General features: G+C 42.6%; 1 protein-coding gene across 5 annotated transcripts in view; it reads right to left on the bottom strand.

The window, feature by feature from the left end:
* The window catches only part of TTBK1 (tau tubulin kinase 1), a 104,040-nt gene that overhangs the window by 14,558 nt on the left and 63,105 nt on the right, over positions 1-26,377 (bottom strand). For all 5 annotated transcript variants that reach the window (XM_027901701.1, XM_027901698.1, XM_027901700.1 and 2 more), the window contains 3 exons: positions 25,578-25,797; positions 21,008-21,183; positions 17,879-18,437 (listed from right to left, as the gene is read on the bottom strand). In XM_027901701.1, coding sequence (XP_027757502.1) covers positions 17,879-18,437; positions 21,008-21,183; positions 25,578-25,797 — 955 coding nt within the window. The remainder of the gene's footprint in view (positions 1-17,878; positions 18,438-21,007; positions 21,184-25,577; positions 25,798-26,377) is intronic.

The raw sequence follows: 26,377 nt of genomic DNA, 5'->3' as shown, positions 1-26,377 counted from the left end.
CTGTATGGTACTAGTTTAAGTTTACCCAGTTTGGATGGTGGTAACCATCAAGCTAGAGCTCTAAAAACATAAGTTGGGGCTAGTTGTAATCTGTGGCTCTGATATGGATTCAAGTCAGAGAAATTGGTACTAGCCTAAATTTATGTCAATTGTGGCCTTCCCAAAGTACATGAAACACATCCCCAACAGTCACGGAATTTTGTTTCAATTCCCTGATCTGTCTTAACAGCAGTTTTAAGTTTAAACTTAAAAGCATGTTTTTAGTGATCACATTCATTAAAAATAACAAAACTCTTACAGTTCTATCAGATCTCCTTCATCTCCCTGCCTAGTGCTCCAGTGTACCCAAGGATGAGCAGGGGACACCTTCTCAGAGCTAGGAAGGAAAGGGAATAGAAAAACAAAGCAAGAAAGGAAACAAAAAAATGCAGCCATCACCAAAGAAAGCCAACAAGTAAACGAAGAAACAGCCATCAACAAGGTGCTGCCTTTGATTCTTTAATAAGGTTTTAGTAGTATACAAGCTTTTTTTTGTTTGGTTTTTTTTTTCTTTCTTTTTTTTTCTTTTTTTTTCCGATTGTCTGGATTAACATACACGGATTTAAAAAAGGCACGAAAACCATTGCACAGCTTCTGTTTCGTTTGTTTTTGATGACATTGCCTGTTCATTGTGATTTCAAGTGTAGGATTTTACAGTACTCTGCAGCATTTACAGCATGATCTACATACAGGTAATCAATGCATGCTTTTATACAGGAGACAGAATTCAAATTCTCTCTCAGTATTTCTATATACACAATAATACAGTCTTTTTCTTCTGAAAAAAAGCTTTAAATTTGTCTTGCATGCTTGGTGTACCAGAAGAATTAGTGCAAGCATATATTACAGTGTTATTGCAGTACAAAAAGGGGTTGACTTTAGGCTCTAAAGGGATTAGATACCGGAAGAATAAAAAGACTCAAGGAAAACAAGCGTCGGATCCCTTTAGTCAACTGCATCCTTCTAAGTGGATCCCTACGCAGTACCACTTTAAAGCTACAGCAGGCTGCGTCCCCTCCACCCCCCTGCTGCCTTCCCCCTGAGACAAACTTCCACGGCTTCTGCAAACCTTCTGTCCCTAGCAATGTGTGAGGACTTCTGGCAACTTGACGAATCCCTTCTGCTGTGCCTCTTAATGCTGGAGACACAGCTGAAGGGGACAGTATTGAGATCCACTGCTTCAAGCTAACTCAAGTCTCAGCAGATGAAGTTTCTCCAGCAAACCCAGAAGCACAACAGGCTACCTACGACTTTTGCCTCCTCTCAGTAGCAAAGACCACAGAAACCCACATTCACCTCCTACTTGAGTAGCAGTTGGTTAAATATGGTTTGGACTCTCCTGCTTAGCAGCAACAGAAGTCTAACATGTGACACAAGGTAATGCAAAAGAAGGATATGCTGGTCCCTGAGATTCTTCATGGGAGCTGGAAAATCTGAGAAGCAGAAATCAAGTTCCCAACGCAATGTTAATTGTTCCATTGGGAATGGGAAGAGGCCTTAGTCCTGAGAGATGCAGATGGCACACAGACAGCAAGAGCTGTAGTCCGGTCTTCCCTGTAACAGTTTTTATTTGGATACTATCAGGACCTTAGCATATCCTGGAAGTGACATTATCCTCTGCCAACACAGAATAAGCTTGATTGGGACTGGGACATCTGGCAGGATTGACAACAGTGAGTGGAAAAAACCCTAGAATCTGAGTTTCTGAAGCAGCTCTTTCTTCAAACCAGCATCAGATCAGGTAAAAGTAGCAGGAGTCTTAGAGCTGCCACGCTTGCTTGCAGGATCTCCGTGTTCCAAGAATCAGCACCATAAATGTCAGAGATGTTCTTCTTTCCAGCATCTTACCAGCAAATGCTCCACAGACTTTTCCTTCATTCTTTTTACCAAGGTGAACAAGACAGTCCATTCCTGTGCTGGATAGGTGTTCTCCTCCCTATTTGTGCTTTCGTATGTTAGGTTTGTGCCAGTTTTCCTAGCGTCTTGGATGGAAGCAAAAGCTCTGTAAAGGTGGTATGCCTGCCACTCAGCTTCCCCCCTCTGCACCCACCAGTGTCTCCAGCAAGCGCCAACACAGAACTCCCTGTCTGAGCAGATACAGGGGCCACCTCATTTTTATCACTCATGAGACACAGGAAATGGTGAGCAAAGTGGAAGGAAACGATAATCCAAAAATCGTTCTAGTCCCTAATTGAAAAGGCAACTTAATAGCAGCAAGAAAGAAGAAGAATATTCTGAAAGCTAAACATCTTCCTTAGTCATAAAAATAACCAGAAATTAGCAGTTTCTGAATAAGAACCTGATCTGGCAGGGTTTTTTTAGGAAGGACCAAGCTGAAGGGGAAAGAGTCCCACAGAAATCCTCATCTGACTTCATCAGAGGAAATTTGCCATGTTGCCAAATAATGAACTGCACTCATAATTAAACTGAGAAATTTGTTGGAGTTGTTGGAGGAAGCCCTGGGGATTCTTACGAGGCAAGTGCACTAGATGAGGTAACTCACTTGAAACACTTTGCATATGAAAAAATAAAACCTCCAAACATAAAGACATTTTCCTTTCAAATACTATAAGACATGCAAGTGAATGTAAAATGAGGATTGCTTCCAATCCCCAGGTTACATAGTTAGCAGCTTGTTCAAAATGTACATTCATCATAACATCATTTTTTTCAACGGCAGGTGTGATACAAAGAAGTTGCAATATAGCAAATAATACTTAAAAACATTTCCCAGAAATTAATCTTTGCGCTGTCCCATGGAACTGCCAATGCAGGATTGTGTGTTATAGTGACCCGAACACAGAACATGTGGTATAAAAATGCAACAAAAAGGAAGGTGGTACTGCAATGATCAGCCTTTACATATTTTATTTAACGTTTTGATATTACCCAAAATAGGTGTTTGCATACTATAAATTATGTCCCAAGTGGCAGCCCTGTTCTTATTGCCAGAATACTCTGCCACCAGTTGACAGCAAAAAGAGAGATACGTGAATGTGTCACAACACACTGAATTAATAGAACTGGGCTGGGCCAGGTTGCTGAAATCAGACCTGAAACATGCAAAGGAGGCCAGGTGTGCCACCTGAACCAGACATCATAAGGATACTTTCTGTAACTGGTTGAGATTTGTTCTTTGCAACTGCCTTTTGAGCATTTAGGTGTGTGCAAAGTGGCCCATTACTGGCACAGAAACACTTCTGCAAGGCAGGACCACACGTGGCCATTCACCCTCCATGTGCAGGTCATGCACACATATAAACACACATACAATCAGAAATGGAAGATCCAGCCAAAAGCAACACAACACCATCCTGGGGACAATAGTGAAATCAGGAAGCACATCTGGCTTACTTTGGTCAGCCTCTCCAGAAATTGTCATCTCCTCCAGTCACTGTGGGGAGGGCTGGCAACTACAGGGGAAGCAGCTCAAGGAGAAGGGTACCCCATGTTCTCCAGCTGAGAAATATCTGGGGTACTTTATTCACAATAAACACTAACAGGATGTTAGGGATTTGCAAATTATCCATAATTTTAAAAGCTTCAGACCTTGTCTGCTAGGAAATGCAATTTTATTTTTTTTCCAACTAGCCTCTTGCAGCCCATCTGTTACTGCCAAGCAGAGCTAGACAAATATACAAGAGCTGTCTCTAAATTGTTCTTTTCCATTTGTCACCAAAGGGAAACAAGAAAAGAAAAAAACAAAAATAAAAGCTTCTCTTTTGAATAGATTGGGATAAAAGAGCCCTTATTCAACGTGAAAGTGGCAAAACGGTCTCAGCTCCAGGTAAAGTTCTGATAGTCATGAATAAATCTCTAATGACAATTATTAATGAGACGTGTCATTCATCTACCCCAGCAGTTCACAATAAAAATAAATTAGGTCATTGTCGCAGTATTATGTGGCTGTAATACAAATGTGACTGGATACCACAGGGACTCCATGTAGCCTAAGGAAGAGATGCTACATCCACTGGACAAACACGGTTGGTATCTGTCACCAATCCCTCCAGAGAAGCAGTAGAAAATCTTAGATTTTCAAGAATAATCTTGAGTGCCACTGTCAAGCACTTAAAAGTTCCACGTATACACATCATGGAGGATTGATGGAGGTGTGAGAAGGAAGTATTTTAGAAAACAGGAAAAGGACTGAACATATCTTTCCATGCTTTCCAATCTTCAGTCTCACAGTGCATCCTATTGTTAAGCTATTTTACAACAGAGGACTAAACTAGCAATAGTTATCTTTTCTTGCCTTAATTTATTTACAAAGGATCACAGCACCAGATTCAAATAGTGCATTTTTACACAAGAGAGCAAGTGAAGTTCCTGGTGATTTGCAGTCAAAAAAACATCTGAATGATATTCATTGTATTTGGTATATAGGTCCCACCCACCATTCTGACAACTTACAGATCATGAAAAAAATATTCTGCCTCCTGAAATTCCCTCTGTGCAATCAAACTCTCATGTCTGGCTTCATCCTGACATGTTCTGAAAAGGCTTTATTTGCTGCTGGCTTCTTCCAGAAATCCTGCATGTCAAACAGCAGAGAAGTGACTCACGAGAAAAATAAAGCACTTGGTGATCTTTTGGGTTAAGAGGCCATTGGAAGGTAGGAATACCACGACTGTGTTGTTTCTGAACAAACTCTGGAAAGGCTAAATTGAGGTGTTTGCTCTGGTTTCCCATCTGACTGTAGAAGGCTTCTAGTACAAAACAAATCATTGAGTCCCTCAGAAGAGGCTGCACACTTTGGGGCAGTGTAGCCAGTGATAAAGATGGTACCAAAGCCTGGCGATGCTACTGAAACAAAAGACAGATGAGGTAGTTAAACACTCCAAAGTGAAATCTTTGGAAGAAATGTTTGAAGCACGGAGCAGAGAAATGCCGTGAATGACACTTGTTTTGTTTCTCATCTCAAAGTGCTCACAGCCTAGGTGAGTTAGAAGAGAAAGTTCACTGGCTTTAGAGCACCCCTTGGAAAAGAAACAGCCCAACTATTGAAGTGCCACTCAGCCTCTTTGCCCTGTGAGCAGGCTAGGGAAGCACCTTCGCTTATTATGGCTGATCAGTTTGAAATGATAGGCCTCTTTCCAGAGGTCCTCTATCTAAAAAAATGTATCACAAAGGAAAAAAGATTGTTGTCTGGTTTTTAAAGGCACACCGCCTTCTTGTATAACACTTGGGTCTGACTGCCACAGAAGCAGCTAGGGAGAGCTAGGTGCCAAATGGAATTGTAGGAGGAACAAGGAGCTTGTTTAAAACAACAGGATACTTTGGTGGCCTAATGGCAGTGGCACACGCTTGAAAAGGGAAGAACAGTCATTATATGTGGCAAAGTGAAGAACACCAATCCTCAAGAAAACAATCCACCATTCCGTGATACCTCCAGATTAAGATAGGCAACACGAGGAAACACCAGTGTATTGAAATTTACAGTTAATGAAAAAAGTGTCAGCTCTGTTGCACTTATAATTGCCCTGTCCTGGCTGTTTTTAAATACTCTATTTCTATTTGGATTCTCCACACTCCCCCAGCTCCCAGGCTGAAAAATGGGGACAGCCAATTTTGCCAGCTTAGAAAACATCCATTTGGAAGAACTTGGAGTCAAGACATTTTCCCACTCACAGAGATCAGGCACCAATTTAGATGGAACTTAGAGACATGCTCACAACGATAGAAATGGTGTTTAACCAGCTATTTACATGGTTTGCAAATAGAGATGATACCTGTGTCTTAAGGGAAAGAGCATTGCCAGCTGTCTTAATTTAGCTGCTGATGCAGACAATAATTGAGGGGAGTTTCCTAGGTACTAAGGATTCCAGGATTTGAAACTCGTGAAGCTGTCCTGAAAATGGAAGGTATCTTCCATTAGCATCTTTGAAATCAAGCTGCCTTTAAACAATGCAATCCTCACACAGATTCCATGTAGAGCTGAGACTTCTCCAAGTGCCAAAATGTGCCCTTTTTTTTTTTTTTTTTTTTTCCAATTTCCTCCAAGGAAATCAGGGGGAGGGAAGGCCTCTTGGCTGATCAAAGTGATATAGGGACTGTATGGTGAACTGTGAGCTATGGAATGCGTAGGAAACTGGTGCAGGAGCAATGCTTTGCAGATTCTTGGGAATGGCAAAGGCAGAAGGTAGCACAGGTACCCAAGGATGCAATAAGAAGGTGAGGGATGAAATTCCATTAGTGACAAGGGAGGTAAACCATGGGTCAGGTGAATGTGTGGAGTGGGACACAGGCAACCAGGGTGGAGCAAAAAGACTGTCATAGGGGGAAGAGTTGGGATGGGCAAAGGGGAACAAAGAGGCAACTAGATCCAACAGAACTTTCCAGCAGAAAGGTGAAGATGAGGGGGTTCTGCCTTATCATTGTGTTGTATGTGAAGTCTACCAGAAGCTTGGGGCTACAGCCAAATGCTGTTGTTCTTGCATTCAGATTCAGATTTAAACATATGCTGGGTGGCAGCTGCCCAGCAATTTCTCTGTTTACAGAGCAATGCATGAGATCTTAGAGGAGATAGGCTGCCTTATCCCAGTCCAACCTGGAGGCCAACTGTCCAAGTAATGCTTCATCATTCTGGGCTGGGGAGGTGTCAGCTGCCAACATCCTTCATAGCTCAGGTGGTGCCTGCTGCCTCCCAGCACCAGAAAGGAGAAGGTGCTCCCAAACTCTTGCCCTCAGCTGAGTACTTAATAACTGAAAGGCAGATGGAGCAGCTTCCTTTACACTCCTCAGAATTCATATGGACACCAGATCGGAGAGGTAGGCTGATCTGTTTCTGGGGATCCTTGAAGAATCACCACATAATTTACAGGAAAAGAGCTGAAAGAAAAGTCTTGGAGTCAACATCTGTCATGAAGCAAGGAAAGCATCATCCAGGTTGGACCTCTCTAGGAGCCACAAAGATGCTTAGCTCAACAAATACAACTTTTGAATAAGTTTGTCCCTTTCAGAACAACAGTCCTGCAGCAGCCTTGACCACCACAATGTCCAGGTTCAGACACACAACACAGAGAAGGAGTGGAAGAACAAGAGCAACTTCATCATGAAGAGGTAGCATAAGGATGGGATTATATCACCCATATGGCTGTTTTACGGGGCATTTCTATCTTACTTCTGTCATAACTGTAACAGAAGATACTTTAAACAGTGGTAGAGATGATGCACCATAACTCTCTCACATGCCTGCCCCTCAGCACTAGTAGAAAGGTATGGGAATGGCAAAGTCAGGCTCACACCAGGGACTTTGTCAACGTGGGTACACCCGTGTCAGTGTAACTCATTTTCAGTCAACCCCCTCCCACTAAAACCTCCACTGAAAGTGATTTACCCAATTCATGCTCCTCAACCCAAGCATTTGACAGCAGAGGGCTGGGGAGAGGGTAATAAATTGGAAACACCTCCCATTCTGCATAGAAAGAAAGTGAAAGGAGCCAAGAGGCCAAGATATAAAAACATGGCTTTTGTATGTACCTGCAAGTTATGAACATTTACTTGCTTAAGTAGATCATGAGATGCTAGCCCCAGCTACCTGTCCTGATGCTCATGATCTCTGTGATGGAATGGCAAACGCTCATTTCGAATTTGGATTCTGAGGAGAACAAGTGCTATGTACAATGGGAAGTAAAAAGAAGAATATCTCTCAGGATGCAAATGCTGTTCTTGGACCCTTCTGATGAATGCAATTTCTCTAAGAATCTGACGTGGAAAGGGAATTTTATTTTACTAGTATTGATTTACATTGGCTTATCCCAGCTGAAGAATTAAAAAAAAAACCAAACAAACCCTACCAAATATAAGAGGACAAATAACTAGGGCAACTAACTTTTCAGCCCATAACCCATGATCACTTTTCATGCCAACAGCCTTCTATCAGTTGGGGTTTTTTTCTCCCTGCTGACCTTGGCCTGCAGTTGTGCAAATGGACAGGGAACCAAAGAAGGAGATGAACAAAACCTGAAAACACCTGTCCTTTTCCCTGTGCAGGTCTATGCAGCCACACAAACACTGGCACAACAGAAAGGGCTGAAAGGGTAAGGGAGGATCTCTCAGAGAACTGACAGTTCTGTTCCCCTAACTTGAGCAAGAAGGAGCAGCCACCAATGCAAAATGACTGCTTGACATTTTCTTTGAGCTTTCTAGTTGTGGTTTTTTTTGCCAACCGATTTTGGACATATTTACATTTATAACTGCAGTCACTGTAAACGAAACGCAGTAAATAAATGCAATATAAATGTAATCTACAAAAGTGTTTTTAGAATTGCACTGCAACTAGTTTCAATATTAATTTATTACATTTCCATATATATATAAAAGAGATATTTTCACATTAATTTGCCAACTGTTCCTCAGCAATATGTGGACTCCATAGTAATTATTACAGCACTAGAATGAAGATGTTAAAAAAATTTGCAAACTTGCTATTTTTAATACTTTTAGCATACTACTTTAACATCAGGATTCCAGCCATTATCACCAATTAGTTTCTTCAGAATTAAATTGGAAAAGACATACTGATCATGAAATAAGACTTCCCATAAAAAACAGGCAACAGCAACATGTCCAGTTACTGTGGTATAGAGCCCAAATCTGACAGTTTAACAGGACTGGTTTAGAAACTAATATCCCACTTTACAGAGTCTGAATAGCAAAGAATTCAGTATCTTTTAATAATGTATTTCAGTGGTTACTACAGACCTATGTCTTTAAAATGAGCTTCTAGTTTTACCTTTGCTACTTTACCTTCCAGCACTCAGACCAATATCTTTGCCTGGCAGATTAAAACCTGTCTTGCTCTCTTCAGGCAGAGGTAGACCTAACAGCAATCATGTCACTGTTTAGTTTTGTCTTTAATGATGGACTGCATTTCTTTCAGCTCATTACAAGGCAGGTTTTACAGAATCAAATATTCTTGTATCACTTCTCCTCTTTTAGGTTTTTCGCTTACAAAAATTTACATAGAAGACTTGAATATGATGTCTAGTAGTGATCCCACCACTACAAAAGATCTCCCTCTGCTCACATCTTCATTTTCCTGCTGATACATAAAAGAAAAATGTATTTATTCTTTTTTGTTGTAGCAGCATAATGAGAACTTAGATGCAGCTAATTACTGCACTTCACTTCCACCTCATTCTGGGAGACAGCACCTCCCAGGGCACAGTTTCTCCCATTCTGTACATGTGAACTATATTCTTTGTACTCAAAACATGACCTTGCCCCTAGGTGAATGCAATCATTACTTTGAATGCAAGCAATTTATCAAGCAATCCAGATCCTTCTGCAGAGCTGGCCTGTCAGTAGTATTTTATCAAACCACCCACCTTCTGTCACTACAAACCTTCTCCTCAGTGATTTCTCTTTTCTTCTTGACAGCCACTAAAGGTGTGGAATAGTGCTGAGCTAAGGGCAGGAGAACAGCCCCTCTTGTAAGAGATAGCAACATATAAACATATTTTGTTTGGTTAGTTGGCTTTCAATTTATTAATAATTTTAAATGGAAGAAAGTCTTATTTGAAGTCTATATAAATAAACCATTTTTATCAATCAGAATTTTGAACTTAGAAGAGCAGCTCTTTATATAACCATGATGAGTAGCATTAGGTAGATTACTGACCTTTGAATTTTATGGATGGAGCTAGTCATTGTTGTTGTCTGAACAAAAGGGTTATATTTTATAAACACTCAGTTTTCCTGTTTGTTCTCTTCTCTCACTGGTAAAACTAAAAATTGTTTGGTTTTTCTTTAAAAATAGAACAATAGTAATTTACATTCCTAAAACTGACCTTGAAAACTGAACATGTGTGTTTTGGAGACTGTGAACAAAAATTATTAAGAGTTACTGAGTTTGCTTCTTTCACAAATTCCATTTCCTCTGGAATCTGTTGTTCTATTCAACTCTCTACTGGAAATGGAAAACAATAACATCAGAGAAGAATCTACTTAAGGAAATCATCCTTTTTCATCTTACTTTGCGAAGAGCAAAGCCTTGCTCTTTCTGGTATCTGTGCTTGACGAGAACTGTCAAATAGGATTAGGCTACTGGTTAATTCAGCCAAAGTATTTCTGGCAATGCCCAGTCCCTTTTTTAAAAATAAAACTGATGAACAAAATGCAGATAAGAACTTTGGTTGAGCAGCAAATTGTCCTGTTCACACGTGGTCTTGGGGCAAATCAAAAGAAATTGATGTCACTGAATCAAGAATGACTGTGGGAAGAGACTGGTCATAACTGTGCTGAATCTTCTCAAGCAAGGTGTGTTAACTTGCACTTTCCTAAAGCCCTGAGCACTAGCAGTGACCCCTTCTTCTTCAACCTTAACATCCATACTGCCTCTTTTCCCAGAAGATTGGACCAAAGGCTTGTGCCAATAGAAGACAGTTACTACAATCACTTCATTACAGAAGGTCTTCATACAATCTGGCGTTTTACACTGCAGCTCCACTAAGAAGGGCAATATATTCCTACAAGTACAGGAAATAAGGATATTTATGACAATTTAAATTAACTTTGATCTCCCTTTTCCTCTTAGATTCGAGTCAGTTTTAGGCAAGGACTCCAGGGGCTCAGTATACCAAGAGCTGAGGCCACTTTATTTCTCAAGTGAGATCCGTTACCACGGGCCTTTCCGAGAAAGGCCAAGAAGCAGGGCTGCTCTGCCACTGAAAAGCCGCAGGTGCCCAAAATTTCTGGAATTTAGAAACAGCGTAATATACAGCTGGATCAGTAAGAAAATCCTTGCTAACCAACTCTTGACAGTCAACGCCTCTGGTGGAAGGCAGGAAAATTTAGAGCAGCTTAGGAGTGGAGAGCAGACACACAGTTCCACTGCTGTGTAACAGAGACAAGGCCAGAGAGACAGAAGTGTGTGGTGACTGTATGTAAACCAAATGTAAACAAAAACAAGGGGATTTCCAAAGCCAAAACAACAAAGAGATACATGATCGTAACTCCACAAGAGGGACAAACCTGAGGTCCTGCCTCAGGTGAGTTTTCAGTGGGAGTCTACCTATATCTAGATGGAGTAAAACTGCTTACAGATTGAGCCCAGTGTAAGATACCAACAGAGATGCTTGAACCGATTTGCCAAGGAAGGTAACGGTCTCTCCAGTTCAGTCATAATTCGACAATGTTTGTTGCTTGATTGCATGTGTTCAGTGAGGCAGCCCTGCACTTTCTACCCCGAGGCTGCAGGACCCATGAGTGAGCGTTTCAGATGAGCCCTGGCATTCACCTCTTTCGCACATCACACGTTCACCATCTGCGTTCTCATCTTCGGCCTTGCTGCTGCCCCTCGCCCAGGCTGCTGGGAGGTTTAGAAAGGCAGATGTTTTCAGTCTCTGTGGGGTCTGGTTGCAGGGGCTTTGGAAGTTACAGTACCTTAGGCCAGTGTTGTCTGGGATTCAATATTGCATTAAGTGGTGACACATTGTGGGCGGGTGGGATCTATTATTGCATTATGGAGGCTGCTGCTTCCCTGAACAGGCTATGTTTTGTGTGTGAAGCGGGCCCACACCTGCTGGAGCTGGGACCTGGAAATGCGGAGGACGGAAGGCATGAGTCTGTGGTTTCCTGCCGTGAGGGGCATGTGCCTGCGGTGGGGCATGCGCACGGGGCTGCTCTCCGCCGAACGGCTGCGCTGTATGAAAGTGCCACCAACGTGAGGGTAGTGTTCTGTCTCCAGGGTTGAGGAGGAGAAAACGGAGGACGCCAGTCTTCTCAGGGGGCTGTACCTCGGGAGGGAGTGCTGAGAAGGCCTGTCCTCCTCCAACTGAAAAAGACCAAGAAGAGTGGAGGAAAAGGTGTCAGGCAAAGACTTGACTCGCCCCTGGTTTGTGATGCGCATGCTGCAGACATCTTCGCCGGTGGATGAAAAATGCTTTTGCTCTACACAGGGCCTTACTTACTGCTCTGTGTCTATCAATTCCCAGGGATGCTACGGGCACCATAGAAGCCTGCCATTACAGGGGGCCTGCCATGCTCTCCCCAGCCACACACGGACACGAGCGACACCAGCAGCGTCAGGCTCTGCTGCGTCAGTCCCCTCCTCTGGCTCTTCGGGCCACATGCCTCACCCCTCTGTTCCACTGGCATTGCTCATCTTGGCATGTCACTAGGCTATTCATACATTTTGCATAGCGGCAACACTCAAACTCTGAACACATTTGGAAACCATGTGTATGAGAAAAGGTGAAACACCTGGCGCTAAAATGATTATGTGTATTTAAAAGTGAGGGATTCTCAGGGGCTCTTTCAACGAGTACTCGCTCCAGGGATTTGCAAATGCAACTTTGAGGGCTGTTAGTGCACTTTTCTCTCACTTACACTGCTGGCCTCCTGATTATATTAAGTACCTGCAGGGGGAGTGTTAATGCTTCCAGTTCTGGTAAGCAGAGCACAGACAGCAGCTGGAAAGGCAGGCAGAGTATAGTTCTCTTTTCAGTGAGAAATTTGAAACACAGAGCCACGGGAGGACATGAGAAGATGCACTCCTAGGTCCCTTTTCTGCTTCTGTGATCCCGGGATAGCCAGGAGAGGGAGGAAGTACACACACAGAGGACAGAAAACTTGTGTCAGGTTGAGATTGCAGTTCCTACCTTCCTATCACACACTGAATGGAAGAGAGAGGCATTATGGGAATGAGTTTATCTTCTTCACTTTGAGAACGCTAAGCCCTTCCTCTTCTTTCTACCTCTGTTATGAAACTAGCACTTTCACAGGGGTCAGCAACCTCAGTTTCCAAAACCTGATCATTTTTTCAGAATCCCACTTTTCCTTTCAAATCCATTCCCTTCCTTGTGCTGCATTTCTTTTTAGGAAGTCTCCACGGGTTTCAAAATCTAATTGGGAAATGTGAAAATGCAATATTGTATTTTCATAAAGACAAAACTGCTCTCTGTACCTTACTGGAGATGTTGACCTTGCACTAGAAAAAGAGCTGAATGTCATCCAGCCTCATCTCTTTCCTGTCACTTTCAATATCTTTGCAGTGCTTTGAGACAGATATTTTCATAAGCACCTGAGAGCCACTCAGTTCCTGGTCGGCATTAAATGTGAAAAGCAATTATTCACAGTCCTAAACGTACTTCATGTCACTGCATAGATCAGTCTCGGAAAATAATAATGTAATGCTATCATACAGGGTACTCGAGCTAAACAAATAAAATATAGACAGCAGCATTAATTTCTCATAAAGACAACTATCTCTTTTTGCAAAGATGGTATAGAAATTCAGCTCTGGGTGTACTGTTTGCAAGCTGCACAACTAAGCATCCTGGAATTTTTATTCTTACTTTTCGCTCCAGGTTTGGGTTCATCATATTGTATGATTTCCAGGGTGTACATCATGCCAACGTGGTAAAGATTTCTCAGATCAAAAGCTGCCAGCTACCCAGACAGACTTGCTTTACAGCACAGGACCAAGGACCTTGCCCAGGCCATGAAGGAGCAAGTGCACTTTGGTTTTGTTGCCTCTGGGCTGAAGCTGAGGTTACACACATGCCACTTTTTTGCATTGATGCTCTAATGCTGAAGCTACACAGTCAATGCTGAAAGTGCTGCTCCCTTTTGTGCCCTTGCAGTAATCAGGCTGCACCACCTTCCAACAGGCCTATTCTGCTCTGTTTGGACAGGAGCAGGATGACACCTCGCATGTGAAATCCCAGAAAAATGTGATGTTGATAAAACTCAATATATTTTACAGATATAAAATGTAATTGGGAATTTCTGCTGAGCTTAAGGTTTTGATTGCTATTATCTGTAAATAGATAGATAGATAGATAGATAGATAGATAGATAGATAGATAGATAGACAGACAGACAGATAGGCAGAGGTGAACATTACTTCTACTATCACCCTTTTGCTGATCCTTTATTCCTAACACATGGATGGACAGGGACCCTGAATCTAAAGAGTCTAAGAAGCCAACTCTACATTCATCCTTCTCCATCAGCTGACAAGCTCCTCTTCTCATGAAGGGAAGCTGGAGGAGCTGAATGTCAAAGAATCACATCATCTGCAATAAGCACCAAGCGCAGCTCAACAAGAATTAAAATAAGCAAGGAGCAGGGAGTCTTCCTCTGTACCAGGACTTCCCATGAGATCAGTGCTCCACTGCAGCCATCTTCTTGTTATCTGAAACTGGGAGGTATCTAAGATGTGAGAATATTTGGGTCAGAAATTCCTCCAGGCTATTCTGAGCCTCCTCTGTACTTGACTTTCGTCGCAGCAGCATCTGATCATATTATGCTCCCTCTTACACCCACAGAGTTTCACGAGGACAGCACCACCTCTCACACAGACAAAATGATGAAATATAGGCTAGATAAGTAGACAGTGAGTTGGACTGAAAACTAGCTGAGCTCCTGGCCTCAAAGTGTTTAGAGAAAAAAAGTCCAGCTGGAGGCCAGTCACTAGTGGTGTAGCCACGGGCTGATAAGGCAGCCATCACTGTTTAACAACTTCATTAATGACCTGGATGATGGGGCAGAGTGTCCCTTCAACAGGTGATATAACACTGGGAGGAGGGGCTGACACACCAGAGGGTTGTGCTGACACTCAGAGGTGCCTGGATAGGCTGCTGAAAGGGGCAAAATCACAAAGTTCAACAAAGAGAATTGCAAAGTCCTGCATGTGAGGAGGAACAGAACATACTGAGGGCCACTTGTTTGGAAAGGAGTTTGACAGAGAAGTACCTGGAGGTCCCGGTGGCCTCTAAACTGGACAAAAGCCAGCAAGGTGCAGAAAGGCCCCAAAGCCTCCCAGGATGCATTAGGAGTGATGCCAGCAGGCTGGGTGACATGGTCCTTCCCCTCTACTCACACCTGGAGTGCTGTGTTCCAGTTCTGAGGTGCCCGGTAGAAGAGAAACATGGACATACTGGAGATAGTCCAGAGAAGAGTCACAAAGATGACAAAGGGACTGCGAGACCTTTCACCTGAGGAAAGGCTGTGAGAGCTGGGACTTTTTATTCTGGAAAAGAGAAGGCTCAGGGTGTTCTCATCAACATTTATAAATACCTGATGGGAAAAAGAAGATAGATCCACACTCTTCTTAATGGTGTCCAGTGAAAAAACAAGAAGAAATGGACATAAATTGAAATACAGGAAATTTCACTTAAACATAAGAAAAAGGTTTTTTATCGTAACAGTGACTGAACACTGGGATAGGTTGCCCAGAGACATTGTGGAGTCTCCATCCTCAGAGATATTCTGACTGGACACTGTCCTGAGCAACCTGCTCTAGGTGATCCATCTTGGAGCGCAGGGTGGGACTAGGTGATCTCTAAAGGTCCCTTCCAATCTCAGGTGTGTTGTGATTCTATTACAGTCCAGAAGTCACTGACTTTCTGCCAGTAATGGCTCATATATTGGAGCCAGGTAATGGAGAAACAGAAAAAAACCCATTAGAACAGGGATTACCCAGTTGCTCTCAGTTAGTTGACTCAGTATTGACACCAATGGATGATCAACAGTTTTTGGGACACCAAAATGAGGTCACAAATTGGTACAACAAAGCCTATGACTTCAGTCACAGTAGTTCTGCATTTAGTGAAATTTTTACCTATCCTAAAGGCTCACTTCATATTCAGAGATAAGGAAGATTTACTAACATGCACACACACATACACACACAGAGCCTAATCCCAGTTTCAATCAAATCCAGGGAAGCCCAAGCCTGAGCTACAGGAAATGTGTCATTGCTAACAAGGCCGCCAGTATCTTCACTAGTTAAATCCTTGGTCAGCTTCTTGTTAGTGTCCCTCCTTATTCGCTGTACCTAAGGAGAACAGGCTTCTGCTTTCCTTTAGGCACCAAGTCATTTTTCCTTTGAGAGTTAGTAGTTGGTTTTGTGACATCAAATGGAAAAATATGAATAACACTTCAAAGCTGTGTGTACAGAGGCAGCTGAAGGATCCCGACATCAAAGGAAGAACAACTAAATCCCAGTCAGCCAAAGAAGTCCAGTGTTGGTCTGTATGTACAAAGCTAGGCCAAGGAGTAAATAGAGGGTATTTCAGAGCATAGGAACAGAAAAATCCAGTAGCTGGAGAACAGAGCCTGTCTAATATATTAGCAGTAATCACCCACAGTCCCACTGATTTACCTTTCTTGCCTGCTTGTTAAGTATCGCTGTGCAGTGATAAGCAGCCTTCGTACCACATCACACCCAACTCCCCCAGTCATTTCACACAGGGGCGTACATGCTGTGGCCAAGAAGGCATCTCTGGCCTTCTTTGTCACAGTAAATATGTCAGCGAAGTGTCCCTGATGTTTTTTACAGCTGATTCTTATCAGCTGGCTCTTACCATGTTCATTGCAGAATTTTTGCAGATCCTGCACTGACCAACCCAGTAAGTGCACACACAGAGAAAATTCAGACACGGAGCCTTCCAACTCTGCCGATCTTGCCTCCTGTAACCTCTAGATATCTGGGGCATTCAACATATTGGCTTTATACAGCAAACACCTCCACCTAGGAACCTTGCAACTGGATGCAGTCTCCATGAGAAGTATGTTCTGCTTCTATTCCATGCTCAGCAGGACAGTCCCCCTGGTGTCTGCTGTCAGCATTTCTAACCTTCCTGTAAGTGCTGCAGCCTGATACATCTTAGCAAGCAACACCATGCCTGGCAGGCAAGAATTTGCTTTGATTCCTTTTACGTAGATTCTTGTATCATTCACATTTTGCTGCCAAAAACTAACAGTCCTTTTTTCCTTGTACCTCTCAAGGATCTAAAGAGGAGAAGAAAATGGGGAACATCTGAATGGAAGGATGTTCTTTTAACATGCTTCAGTCCAGTGAACACTTCCTTGGAGAAAAAGCTCAAGAGGGAAAGGGAAATGGAGTTACTATCTTCCAGAGAGGAACAAGCAGACTGCACAAATGTCTGTCGTATCAGGGTATAACTGTGTACATTACCCAAAACTCGCCTGCTCTTTGCTGTGCATATGGATCCCACGTGCATGAGAAATCTTCATTAACATACAAATACCAAAAGCTCTGAGGAGAACAATTTGATTGTCTCTTGCACTGATTACTCTGGGACAGCCTTCTTTTGAGAAAGGAAGATTAGATATGACAGAGGAACTCTGAGCCTAACAGTGTATCATATTTTTCCAGGTAACCTAATAAATTACCTCCAACCAAAAACGGAACTTCTTTATAGCATTAGAAGGCCACAGGAAAAAAGCAAAACTGAAAGGAAAAAAGCCCTCTACAGCTATCTGTAAAAAACACAGTAGGTAAAAAACATTTCTGTGACTAAATACATGGTGACAACAATGCCTCTCACTGAAGTAAGGCTGATGAGATCACTGTGCCGGTTACTCTGAGCTTTATAGTAAGTATTTAAAAGAAAGTTTAATTCCAGGGAGCTATTTTATGATTTGCATTGCTGCAGGCCTGTGCAGTGCTGATATGTAATTAGATTAGAGGGCATTTTCTTGCCATACACTGCTGTTGCTGCTGAGAAACTATGTGGAGAAGATTTGCTAGCAACACTTCCATACAACTAACCAGTTATTAATAAAACACTGTGGGAAAGCATAAGAGAACTGACTAAAGACACCCACCATCACAACTGCGCACTCTTCTTGTTCCTGTTCTGTGCCGAAATGGTTGAAAGATCTCAGTAACAGTGTGTCCTTAGAAGGGGACTATGTCACTAGCTATAGGGAGCGCTTCTAAGGTGTTCGCAACATTTGCAAGCACTGTCAGAAGAGCTTCACAAGAGCAGTCATGCTTAGAATCAAAGACTTCTCCAGCACAGCTGAGGTTTCCTAAGATGATGTTATGCTAGGCAAAAAGGTACAGACCCAGGGATCTTACCTGTCTCTGAGGACCAGTAGGTTCAGATTCTCGTCTCCTTTGTCGGAGAGCTGGTGCTGAATGTAAGGGGGAGTGGGCTGGACTTCCTGTCTGCTGTTCATGTCTACTGTCAGATACTGTTTGAGAAGGTCCTTCATGTCTGTGGGAACTGTCCTCCTCAGTCACAGGCTGCATACCCCGACTTCGCCCATCATGCGTCTTCGGTCTGACTGCAGCATCTGCCCCCAAGCGCCTTCTCTCTTCACCATCCTCAATAGGCCTTAGTTCCTCGGGCTCCTCATCTGTGGTACCAGAGGTGCTTGGCTCAGCACCTGGGTGAAAGTCCTTCAGTTCCGTCTCCTTATCAATGATAACCCACTCCTTGCTATCAAAGTCCTCCTCTTCTGCAAGGGGCACTGAGCGGAAAGCGTTGCTGAGGGCTTCGTGTTCCACCGAAGCAGACACATCCATCCTACCGCTTGCCTGCCGATCCGCCTGGCCAGTATCGATGGACAGCATCTGGGCTGGCTGGGAGGAGCACACAAGCCGTGATGGAGAGCCAGGTATATCCATTCGAGATCTAGAGATAGAACATGAAGCCATTAAAAACACATCAGGTTTGCGGTCAAAGACAGAAATAAGACCGATAAGAGGAAACCTGTGTAGTCCTTCTCGCTCATTTCTTGGTACGCTTCAGAAAGACAGCCTTAAGCAAAAATATTTCTTTAGAACCTACAGTGGCATAAAGATGTTCCCCTAAAGTGCTTCAGTATAACAATTCAGCATCTCTTTTCCTCCTAGACAGAATCAAAGCCATTTTTCCCCAACAACATCTTTCCCCTTCGGTAAGTTTCACTGGCTTGTGAAAAAAAATCAAACCAAAACACCCCTAAATCTACTGTCTGACTAACTAGTGTCTCTCCTGGGGTCCTATAACCAGCTTCACTGTGCTCTCTGTGTGGTGGCCACTGAGGCCTCTAAGGCGGCCACACAAGTTCTTTGAAGACAGCAAGAATCTTTCATCCCATCACACACAGATAACACCAAAATATTCTGAAGAAGCACAAAGTAAATATAGCAAGTATCCGTTTACAAAGGGTAGAATAATGTTCGGTGGCTCACAGTCTAAAGAGCAGCAGCTTCTGCAGCCATGCAGAAATACCTTTCAGAAAGGCTCTGGAAGCTCCTTGTGTTTCAACAGTTCTGACAGCATCTCAGCTGGAGAAGTCAGTGGCACTTCTGTCTTTCTGCTCCACAGTGTTATGATCCACGTTTCTCATTTGACCTGCATCTGCCCCTTACTTTGCTTTTCCACCTATCTCAGAGGCAAGCAGCTTGCTGCACAAAGCCAAAGTGTCTGCTGCCCAGATTTTTGGACATCTGCAGTGCATTTTACAAAGCAATTTCAACAGGATCATCCAGGAGCCTTGCAGATTCTTCTGGGGAAAGCCTTCCAATTTTTGATGAAGAAAAGGGAAGTAGAGAAGTAAGTGAACCAAAGGTTGATGTAGATAGAAGTTGTGAGCAAAAACAAAGATCTCAGCAAAAGCGATGTGATGGATCTGAAAGAAGCAAGGCTGTACTTGTTGTGGTCTTAAAAATATATTGTTGTGAAGAAGGACCACTTAAGTATGCAAACTAAGAATGAAATACTGTGTATGTGAAGAATTGGATTTTAAAGAGCTGTCGCTGAAAAAATAAAACAAAATTCTGAATTTAGCCAATGTTTCCATCCATTCCCCAGCAGAGGAGAGACATCTTGAGAAGAATAATTTACTCCAGAAAGCCAAAAGAATTTGCCAGTGCTGGGAATCAAATCTGTGTTGCGAAAGGATGAAAACAGAATAAAGAGATATTGTGGGGCAGAATGGGATTGTACTCGCACCATGCTTGGTGCAGGCTACTTGGAAGATGAAAAAAAGATACTGATTTTAAAACCAGAAGTTGAAGAAAGAAGACAAGAGAAAGGGATGCATTTAGCATGATGCTGAGTAGACAAGGAATAATGGAAGAAAGAAAGGAAGGAGTTAGAAGCATTCAGCGAATATGCAGAACTAGTGTTGCTGACTGTTTATAATGCCCTGTTTCCCTTCCTATTTTAAAGAGTCTTTCTTCTGAGTAAGAAGAAAACAAACAGGTAGCAAGTTATTCAAACCTTAAATTATTAATAGCAACACAAACAGTCTTTTCTAAACCATAGAAAAGCACTAGATTACTGCAGCCACTCAGAATAAAACACTGCCTAATACACTGGGGGTAGTGCTTGGGGCTCTTCCTCTCTCTAGTTCTTTTACATCCTGCTTCATGTCCAGCTAGTGTCTCCTTGTGGCTGTTCTTCTCGGCTGAAGTCTGTCATATTTTCTCTGAGAAGAAGGCCTGTCTCTCCTCTACCTCATTTAGAGGGGCCATTTCACCACTACATCCTGCAACTACAGCTCATGCCCTGAATTTCAATTAGAAGCAGAAAACAGATGTGAAGGGCATCACCAGCACCAAGGGCTTATGTTTTGTAATGTGTTCTCCAGCACATAATAGTTTAGAAAGCTTCTTTTCATTATTTTTTATTATTCTTGCATATTTTTATTTATTGCTTTGCTGTGGATCTGAGAGAAGGTATTCCTAATACCCTGAAAATCAAGATGCAAAGTGTATTTTTCGCATGCAAACAAGCACAACACTGTATGCTGAAATGTGAATACTACTATTCCTATTGATGAAAAATAAGGAAAAACAATAAAATAATGAAGCCCACCAGATCAGGATCTGCCAGCTAGCTCCCAGAATACATGCACTCCTATGTGTAAGTATTCTAATTAGAAGATTCATCCTTCCCTCCCACCTCAGGCCAGCCAAAAGTTTTCTGACTGTTACTTTATCTCTGATCTGATGCTTTGCCTTTCCTTTGAAAAACGACCCCCCTTCCATCCGCGGAGTTCTTCCCATCCTGGGACAGGATGGGAATCATTCCCACTAACTCTCCTTACTAAGAGACATGAGTTTATATCTCATCAGAAAGATTATAAAGCCCATGAACTCCTCCACCCAGAAATGAACTTCCAGCGCCTGCTGATCTAATGATTAGGTTGGTCTCAATGGTCAGTAATCAAGACACTGCCAGAAACAGTAGGAGGCTACAGAGGATGAACAAACCTTCTTTCATGTGGATCCCCTTTGCCATCAGCAGTGGAGAGGCGTTCTGACTCTGGGCTGTTCACACGGCGGTATCTGAGGGAGCGTACTTGTGCGGTGGGGGACTCCGGAGGCACTCGGACAGGGGAACTGGGGCAGACACCGTTTCTCTGCTCCTCTTCCACCATGCACTGAGTCTGCAGTGGGTAAACACAAAGAATTTCAAAATCTGGCCAAGAACATTGATTTCCCATCCATCACTGTTGCTCAGTGCTTTCTTCCAGGACACAGTTCCAGCAGCCTTTTCACAATCTACACAAGCAATTTCTAACCTAATGCAAAGGTCCCTATGACCAGGCAATTATCTAGTATTAAAATAAGGTACAGATTTCAAATAAATTCAAATATTTGAACATCTTTACAAGGTAGCCTTTGCATTTCAATTACCCTAATAGTTGATCCAAAGGAATTACCATTGGTTAACCTACTGCATACACAAACTCTAACTGCTTATCCAAGATGTCTAAGAGCCCTTGTTTGTCAACGTTCATCTATGCAGAGTCCACACATTATACTGTGTAGGGAGGAAGGGGTTGAAAATGGAAGATTTGGCTAGGAAATAGCACTATTTTTAGTTGTTTCCGCTCAAGATAACTCTGCAGCTAGGAAGGCAGAAAGGAACATGGGGGTACTGACTGACAACAGGCTGAACATGAGCCAACAGTGTGCCCAGGTGGCCAAGAAAGTCAATGTCATCCTGGCCTGTATTAGGAATAGTGTGGCAAACAGGACTAGTGAAGTGATTCTTCCCCTGTACTTGGCACTGGTGAGGCCAGACCTCTAGTGCTGTATCCAGTTCTGAGCCCCTCAATTCAGGAAGGACATTGAGGTGCAGGAGCATGTCCAAAGAGGGGCATGGACAGGTGGCGTCCATGGCAAGGGTGGTGAAGGGTCTGGAGAACAAGTCCTGTGAGAAGCAGCTAAGGGAGCTGGGGTTGTTTAGTCTGGAGAGGAGGAGGCTCAGGGGAGACCACATCACTCTCTACAACTGTCTGAAAGGAGGTTGTAGTGAGGTGGGTATCAGTCTCTTCTCCCAGGCAACCAGCAATAGGACAATAGGACATAGTCTTAAGCTGCACCAGGGGAGGCTTAGGTTGGATATTAGGAAGAAGTTCTTCACAGAAGGAGCGACTGGGCAGTGGAATGGGCTGTCCAGGGAGGTGATGGAGTCACCATTCCTGGGAGTGCTTAAGAAAAGCCTGAATGTGGCACCTAGTGCCATGGTCTAGTTGACAAGGTGGTGTTAGGTCATAGGTTGGACTCAATGATTTCTTATCCAACCTAGATGATTCTGAAATGCTAAGAATATTTTTTTCAGTGTGGGAATTTTCACATATTGTGTTTCTTTGGGTTGTTTTCTGTCTGATGAAAGAAATGGAATTCTCTCAAAGAAGACAACAGAATGTTGTTAAAGACTTAAAAGCATCCTTTCCCACAGGCTTGGAGGAAATGGAGATAAGAGAGTTTAGAATTGTCAAAACAGAGCCTGTTGATGAACCTGCACATGCATCAGGCCTTTAATATGCAAGGCAAAGCCCAGACTGGGCTGGTGTTTTGCCCCTGCTAAGTTTGGACTTAGCAGTGTATGTATGTCTCTGCAATGATGGAATAAATCTATCCTTCATACTTGAGCTGTGAGTTGTGGCCATCTTGGTTCATCTGCATCTATCAATTCATACCATTGCAACATACAAACTTTTACATCTGATGAACTTGATATGACTAAGCCATCTCCTGTTTACCAGGGTAGTTTGGGGTTTTTTTGTGTTTTGTTTCTTTGTTTGTTTGTTTAAATCATGGTACTCTAAACAAAGTCCTCCAGGACATACATTCAACCACAACATCTGTAAGAGTTTTCCACAGACCCAAGGTCACACACGGACCCGAACATGCTCATGGACATGCACATATTTCCTCATATCGGTATATATTTCCTTTTTCATATGGCCTTAGTGAATTTGATTTTTTTTTTTAATTTAGCAGCAGAAAAGGGAGCTTCTCTGCCGCATGCCCTACATTCACTTATTAATGCTAGAGACTCAGAATATAAGCAGCTTCTCAGTTAAATGCTGCTGATCAAGACAGTTGCCTTTGTGCATGCAATGAGTACCCAGCGAGTCAGTCAGCGTTCATAAATTAACAGACCTAAACCACTCAGGCTGGGTTTGGAATGCATAACTAAAGAGCCTTTGCAGCTAGGAATAGTGGAGGAGAACTTTCAGGCATTAGAGGAAAAGCAGAACAGATGATAATGATTTAATCTGTAATTCATTCATGGCCAGGAGAAGGTTAGTGACAAAGGAAGGTCAAATGCATTTGTGAAACGAGAAAAGTGCTGATGTAACTGTCGGGTAGCTGGCAACTTGGTAAGATCCAAGAGCAGAGAACTGAGGGATGGTGTGGGAGAACAGTGACAGTAAGCCCTGTCCTTAGCACAGAAATGGGAGAAGTGGGACAGAAGGAAATCAGAATTGTGTGAACAAAGAAATAAGGATGACCTTAGAGAATTATTAGGAAGAGAAAAAGCAAGATCTCATCACCTAAATGCAAAGAGCAAGACAAGGAGAGCCAGTTACTTTTAGTGCTACAAGACTGAAAGATGAAGGATGGGGACGCTGTGAATAGCAGAAGGGTGTTCACCAGCTGCCCTTGTGGTTCTGAAAGACACAAGGTATGCCTCAGATTACAAGCAGAGGTGAAGCTGTGTCCTTAGGTATCAAATCTGCAGCATCTTTTTTTTCTTCATATGGTGACTGTTACTTAAATAAAAAAGTATTCTCTCTCAGAGAACACTCAGAGTAAAGACAATAGGTCTGGCAAAGCAAAAGGACAGGCAAAAGTCACACCAAAGATAACACCACCCACAGAGAGAAAGGACTTCAGCTTTGGAGAGCATGATGCCCTGAGGTCTATGGCATAGACTGCAGTGTAGGATAGACTTGTCAGAACTGAAAGTGCTCGTTGCCATGCTGACTAAGTCTGGAAGCTCCTTTGCCAGTAACCTGACAACAAATAGCATATTCCCTGGTGGGAGAGTCACCTGATTATGCTGTGGATCTTATAGAAACCTCTCCTGCCTCTAGCTGCTGTTATGACAGGGCTTGTGCACAACAGCACCAGGTACCTGAGACATGACATAGAACTAGCACACAGAAAGGACAGTTAGGACTCCCCTGTGCACATCTCAGTCTGACTGAAAGCATCAAGGCACCTCGTGGTTAAAAGGAACAGAAAAGCACACAGAAGTTACCATGATTTTTCTGTATGTTGTGTGAACAGAAGTGTCCCTCTCTACCAGGCTTTTCTTACGTCATGTGCCTTCAAATGAAAACTTCTGGGAAGGCACACCGTTACCAGTGAGAGATGAAGAAGTGATTTGAATTTGGTTCATAATTCCCAGTGTTGGGGGATACTGCTGCTGACATTCCATACATAAAACTCATTGATCTGAAATATTTGCACTGGAGAATTTTAAGCAAGTTAGATAAGATTATTTCTTATCCATGCATAATATTTTTTCTACTAAGACTAAGGATAGTGAAGATATCTACATTGCTGAAATAAGGACTACCTTTTAACTAGTAGAGACTGAAGTAAATTCTGGTCAGACCCAGAAGACTGATAAATTTAACATGCTAGTCCACAAATGTCCACTAAAGACAGGTTTGTGACATGAATCCAATATGCCCTGACAACATTTTAAGACTGATGAACATTTCTCAGCTAACAGATTATACATGTATCTGATGTCCTGCCACAAATACTAACTTATTTACAATATGTAAGCTGATCTAATAAATAAACTAAGAGGTAGATTCTTATACTTAACATTTACTATAGTATCATCATTCAGCGGGGATGCCTCCAAAAAATTAAGTAAGATATACATGAAAGGACTGAGAAACATCTTAGAGATTATGAGGAAAATCAACTGAAGTATACACTTCATGCAAGCTAAAAAGGGAAATATGATTTTAGAATGCAGATATGAGAATATTAAGTGATGGTTTCTCTCACTCTTCACAGGGGTGAAACCATCATTAGATGCTCCTTATAGATTGTCCTACCCTTAGAAAGGAAAGTTAAAAAAAAGGAAGAGATAAATTAGTGATGATTCAAGATACAGAAAAATACAGCTTACAAAGACATCTCTGATTAAATGTATTTACACAAGAGGTTGGGAAACATTAAAATTTTGGCTTATAATTTCCAAGCTTGAGGCATTTCAGATATTGTATCAGTTATGCAAGGACTACAATTTCCTTGCTTGAAGTATCAAAATCCTAGATAATGACATGATTGTAAGAAAGATTCACTTTAGCATTAGTGGCCCCCAAAATATCACTCGCATAAAGATCCGAATTAATCCCAATGGCTTTTACTCTGTGAAAAAATTGTTTGTAATTTCCTCTTTCCACAAGGAAACTCCTCAATGCTTTTTGGCCTGCACTGTAGGGTAGCATGTTACATCAGTACACCTGATCCTTGCCCTAAATCCAACAGCCACAGGAGATCAGGGAATGTTCTTTACTTTGCTGATGCTGATCCTGAGTTTGTTGCGATTCACATCTGTCTCTTCCCAAACTTCACCCTCATTGAAAGCAGTGTTTGGAGCCTGACCAAGACCTTCCACTGGTCGGCCTGACAGGATGGGAGGAGCATTCTCTTGATCACTCAGATGTTCACCCTGTAGGACATCCTCAGTGTTCTCACGAAGCAAGTCCCCAGGTACTGGAGTGACATTAACCACCCTATGGAAGAGATAACACAAATTATCAGTATATAAAGAAGGAGGCCTATCACACTGCCCCACAGGAATTCCACAGCTTTTAGGGTATGATCAGGCTGAAAAACAGGCAGTCCAGCTTTATCCCAGATATGACAGCCTGAATCAGGATATCTAATGTAAAGTCACAAAGATAGTGGGTTGTATGAGTGGAAGCATCTTGGGACCCTTGATACACAGGCTGAAAGCTTCTTCAGAAGTGCCCATCACACAGTATTGGGCTTAGAAGAAACTTTCCCCTTTGCACAAGCAAGTGAGGCTTCATAGGCCTCATAGCTTTTATCTTCTGTAATATTACTAGGGATTATTGTTATTCCCCAATGTCAGCCCCCTCAAAAGCACCAAGACAGATCAGAGAACCAAGCCTTATCATTTTTAGTTTGGGCTCACCTGTACCTCTGAGCATCAATCTCTGTATACCTTTGCACCAGCACATGAAACACGCTGTGAAGGCTGAGGAGCTGAGTTAGAGGTGTGAGCAGTGCAGGCACTCAGCTGTACTCAGCTCACTGTCAACCACAAACACACCCCACAGCAAGGCATCA

The sequence above is a fragment of the Empidonax traillii genome, unplaced genomic scaffold, assembly GCF_003031625.1.
Source record: "Empidonax traillii isolate 1590-97213 ecotype Southwest subspecies unplaced genomic scaffold, ASM303162v1 scaffold808:size486820, whole genome shotgun sequence".
Lineage (NCBI taxonomy): Eukaryota > Metazoa > Chordata > Aves > Passeriformes > Tyrannidae > Empidonax > Empidonax traillii.
The sequence above is the reverse complement of the archived record's forward strand: the minus strand, read 5'-3'. Positions and strand labels throughout refer to the sequence as shown.